Consider the following 4,353-nt stretch of genomic DNA (forward strand, 5'->3'; position numbering starts at 1 on the left):
TGACGTGGGTGAGGCTTTGTGGAGGGAGGTTGTGAAGGGATGAGAACGGCTCCTGTCTGAGGTGATATCACAATGCAGTGTGTGTGTGTGGGGGGGTGGGGTGGTGTATCTGTCCCCCCCCCCCACAGTCCTCACTCACTCTGTGGTGGTCGGTGCCATGTCTAGCAGCCTGTCGGTGCTGCTGAGCGTGGCCCTCCTTGCAGTGCTGGGCACGGTGCCCAATCTGCTGCTGGTGCCAGGCCCTCCGCCCGTCCTCCTGCTGCGTCTGCCCTTCATCTCTCACAACCCATTCCGCCTGCGGTGCCCCGGGGGTGAGCGGAGCGGTAATCTGCACTGGGAGTACAGCAACGGCAGCGAGGCGCTGACTATCGCGGGCCCCTGGGCGGCTCACTATTACCGCGGGCCCCTCAAGCAGTTGAAGATGAGGAGCCGCGTGCTGTGGGACCAGCTGGAGGTCCGGCACGCCCGGCCCAGGGACTCCGGCCTCTACGTGTGCAAGGACGGCCAGCGCACGGTGGCGCGCTTCCAGGTCGAGGTTCAGGACGCCACCAGGCTGCACGTCTCCCAGGAGGCTCTGGGCCAGTGGGGGTTGGGCAGGCTGCCTGCCCCCCCTCCCGGCCGCAGGACCCTCCTCTTCACCGTCTGGAGCTCCTGGCAGGCGTGTGACCGCTGCGGATCCCCGGGGGAGCGCAAGAGACTGGGCTACTGCTACGGCCGGGCCGGCGCTGAGACGGTGCCCTGTGGCCTGATGACTGGGCTGGGCTTCCTCTCGCCCCCGCGCGGGCCGGAGCTGCAGGTGGAGGTCTGCCGTGTCAGCTGCCCCCTGAGGGTCACTCCCCCGCCCCCCAGCCCGCGTACCCGCCTGGCGCGGCCAGGCTCCCACCTCGTGCTGTCCTGCCCAGGAGGCTCCATCCACCGGCCGGTGTCATGGCAGCGGGACGGGGTGCCCCTGACCCGAGCAATGCTGCTCCGGCACAGGGGCGAGGCGTCCTCTCACTGGCTGGACCCCCTGACCGGGGGAGCCAGTTACTGTATCGCCCGGGTAGCTGCCTCTGACCGCGGCCTGTACCGCTGCCAGGTGGGAGGCAGGCCGGCTGCCAGCTTCCGGCTGGTGCTCCCCAATGCGCCCACCCCACACCGCCGCTTCGAGCTGGTGAGAATACTGGGGGCAGCCCGCGCGCTGCTGGCCACCTTCGCTGCCCTCTTCATCAGCAGTGCCCTCCTGGAGCTGGCTCACTGCTGCTACCCCCGACCCCTGGCACTGCCAGGGTCACTGACCCTCCCCCTGACACCTGACCCCTGGCACTGCCGGGGTCAGTGACCTTCCCCCTGACACCTGACCCCTGGCACTGCCAGGGTCCCTGACCCTCCCCCTGGCACCCGACCCCTGGCACTGCCGGGGTCACTGACCCCCTTCACCCTGACTCCTGTCCCTGAGGCGGCTCTGTTTCTCCCAACCCCCCGGCCCTTGTCCCTGGGCAGGTCTCCCCCCCCCACCGACTGTACCGCTGTGGCTGCAGGATCCGTCTGTCCCCGTCATTAAAGAGTTTATTTATTTATGCGAAAGGAATTCTGAGTCCGTTTGTCCCTCAGAGTCTGCCTGGAGGAAGAGGCTGGAGCTGTCTTGGTTTGCGGCTGTGGTCACCAGTGTCTTGCTCGTGTGCCCGGTTAGAGTGAGGGACTGGCGCAGTGCGATACAAGCCTTGTTGTGTCACTGTGCACCGAGCTCCTCTCCCTGTGTGACACAGGCTGCTTTGTGGGGACTGTGCTGTCAGGCTGTGGCTGAGTGACTGGGCAGATGGGGAGCTCGCATGTACACAGGCGTGTGCTGGCTGCTTGGCTCCGACCAATGGCAGGGTGAAATTCCGGAAATGGCGTGGGGGGGGGGGGGGGGGGGGGGGTGTTGCCATCCAAAGGGTATCCTTAAGTCATGAGAGATGACCCTTTGGCTCTGCAGGTGGAGCATGCCGTTAGGATTCCACGTAGCTGTCTGGCCTTTGACCGGAGACGATTTGAGCACAGTGTCCTGGTGAGACAGCACTCTCAGCGAGGTGAACACTTCTGTTGAGGTGTTTCAGAGGCAAGTCTTGGGGTGATACATCACAAAGGACCGAATTTGGAGATGCCAGTGTTGGGCGGGGGTGTACAAAGTTCAAAATCACCCAACACCAGCTTACAGTCCGACAGGTTTAACTGGAAGCCCTAGCTTTCAGAGTGGACAGAAATGTGGCATCTTCAAATGGGCAGTAAATGAATTGTGTCGTGTTTCAATATTGCTCTGTCCTCTCGTTTGTGGTTAATGTATTTCAATTTGCAAACCGGGTTAAAGTGTAACATCTGAGGAAGCTGTGATGGGAGACGGGTTTTGTAGAAAGGGAGGGGGTGTATTGCCTGGTGAAGTGCGAGGTCACTCACTTTGAACAGGAGAGCGGAAGATTGTTTGCAAAACCCGTCAATACCGAAGTGCAGAGAAACCTGGGTTTGCTGGCACAAGGGGCTCTCAATGGTCACAGTTGTCAAATCGACCGAATAAAAACTGAAAGGTTGCTGGAAATCTAACAAGATTAGAAATTGCAGGATGGGCCCAGCAGGTCTGGCCGCAGCTGTGGTTGTGAAATCTGAGTGAGGAAGGGTCATTTGACCGGAAGCGTTAACTCTGACTTCCCTCCACAGATGCTGCCAGACCTGCTGAGCTTTTCCAGCAACCTGTTTTTGTATTAAACTGATGTGTATTGCCAGCATAGTTTGATAGAAAGGTTTCAGTGCTCAGCGAGTATTTTTTTGTTGCAAATACGTAGATTCTAGTGACATGAACGATTATAAACTAACTCGAAACAAGAAGCTCCACCTTAGCTTAGAGTAAACCTCCTCCCCCCTCAATGCATGCACCCACAGCCAAGAGTGTTTCAGATCGGGGGAAGACTGGGAAAAGACCCTTCAGTGTTCCATGGGGATGATCTTTTTGGCTTGTTAGCTGTGCTGCTCCTTGCTTCTCCCTCTCCAGATTCTTCCGCTTGCTTGCAGAAGGTGCAGGGTGGCTGGTTTCTGCTTCACCGGCTACAAGCCATTGCTGACAGCAACCGTGGGAGCAGAGGTAAACTCGCTTCCTTTAGCTTGCAGAGCGGTTTTACCGAAGAGAAAAGGACTCTGCTCCTGCCCTTGCAGTGATCTGATGGCTTCTGACCCAAACATTCACCTCCCCCCAAGCTGATCACCGACTGGGGAGCCGTGGGCAGGCCAATCGGCAAAACTCCAGTTCCACGGCCTGAATGTACAATTGTGTAAAGATCACTTCGAGCGAGGGTCAGATTACTCGCTTTTCGTAAAGGTTGGTCCGTGAAGCAGTCCTGTTCCAATTTCAATCCACAGTGAAGAGAGCAGCACGGGGCATTGCCTTTCCAATCAGTTTGGGAGGATGTCGAGTTGTAGGGCCTTGATTGGAAGGACAGGAGTCAAGTCCTGTTGTGACTTTCCAGAGAGGCCACCCCTGGCATCCACACTGAAGGCCATTCCCCAGAGGGAGGAGGCTGTCCTGTGATGGGGATGCTGAGGAAACCTTTGTCAATATTGGCTGGAGTTTAGAGGAGTGCGAGGGAATTTCATTGAAACTAGGAACGTTCCAGAGAGGAGAGCACTTGGGCAGGGGGTTTGGTGTGGGGTCGGGGGAAGGGGATGCTCACTTTGGACTGAGACGGGAGGTTTCCTCCCTCAGAGCGCTGTGCGACTTTGGGGTTCTCCATCTCGGAGGCTGGCGGACGCGCCATGTTTGAATATGTTCAAGACTGGGGGTCTGACGGCTTCTCGGGGAGGGGGATGGGTAGCAAGCTGGAGTGGATCAGCTAATGATCCTGCTGAACAGGGTGGTAGTGGGGGGGGGGGCGGTTTGGTGGGGAAGCAGGTTGCAAGGGTGGACTGTTCTGTTGTGAGGTTGAAGGAATTGAGGGTTGGCCCCTTTAGTGATGTTTTGCAGAGCTCTCCTGGAGTAAGGTCTGCACAGTAATGTGGCAGTATCAAATACAGCAAGCACAAATGGTCAATACGGAAGGCAAGCTGGAGAAATCCCACAAACATTGAATCTCTGCAGGGGGGAAGTTGGTCATTTGGCCCGTCAAGTCTACACTGACCCTTTAAAGAGCATCCCACCCAGACCCGACCAATCCCTGTAACCTGACATTTCCTGTGGCTGACCCATCTAACCTGCACATCCCTGAGCACTGTGGGTAATTTCCCATGGCCAATCCACCCTAACCTGCACATCCCTGAACACTGTGGGTAATTTCCCATGGCCAATCCACCCTAACCTGCACAGCCCTGAACACTGGGTAATTTAGCACGGCCAATCCACCCTAACCT

At 58.0% G+C, this 4,353-nt stretch overlaps 1 protein-coding gene across 1 annotated transcript; it reads left to right on the forward strand.

The window, feature by feature from the left end:
- Positions 1-43: 43 nt before the first annotated feature.
- On the forward strand, positions 44-1,865 carry LOC122545981 (protein FAM187B-like). Its single transcript, XM_043684833.1, has one exon. The coding sequence runs from the start codon at positions 158-160 to the stop codon at positions 1,319-1,321; it is 1,164 nt and encodes a 387-aa protein (XP_043540768.1). The 5' UTR covers positions 44-157; the 3' UTR covers positions 1,322-1,865.
- Positions 1,866-4,353: the final 2,488 nt, after the last annotated feature.

This window comes from Chiloscyllium plagiosum, unplaced genomic scaffold, assembly GCF_004010195.1.
Source record: "Chiloscyllium plagiosum isolate BGI_BamShark_2017 unplaced genomic scaffold, ASM401019v2 scaf_97396, whole genome shotgun sequence".
In the NCBI taxonomy this organism is placed as follows: domain Eukaryota; kingdom Metazoa; phylum Chordata; class Chondrichthyes; order Orectolobiformes; family Hemiscylliidae; genus Chiloscyllium; species Chiloscyllium plagiosum.

Excerpts from the sequence above, each read along its gene's own strand:
- LOC122545981 (XM_043684833.1), top strand. The coding sequence starts at position 158 with ATGTCTAGCAGCCTGTCGGTGCTGCTGAGCGTGGCCCTCCTTGCAGTG.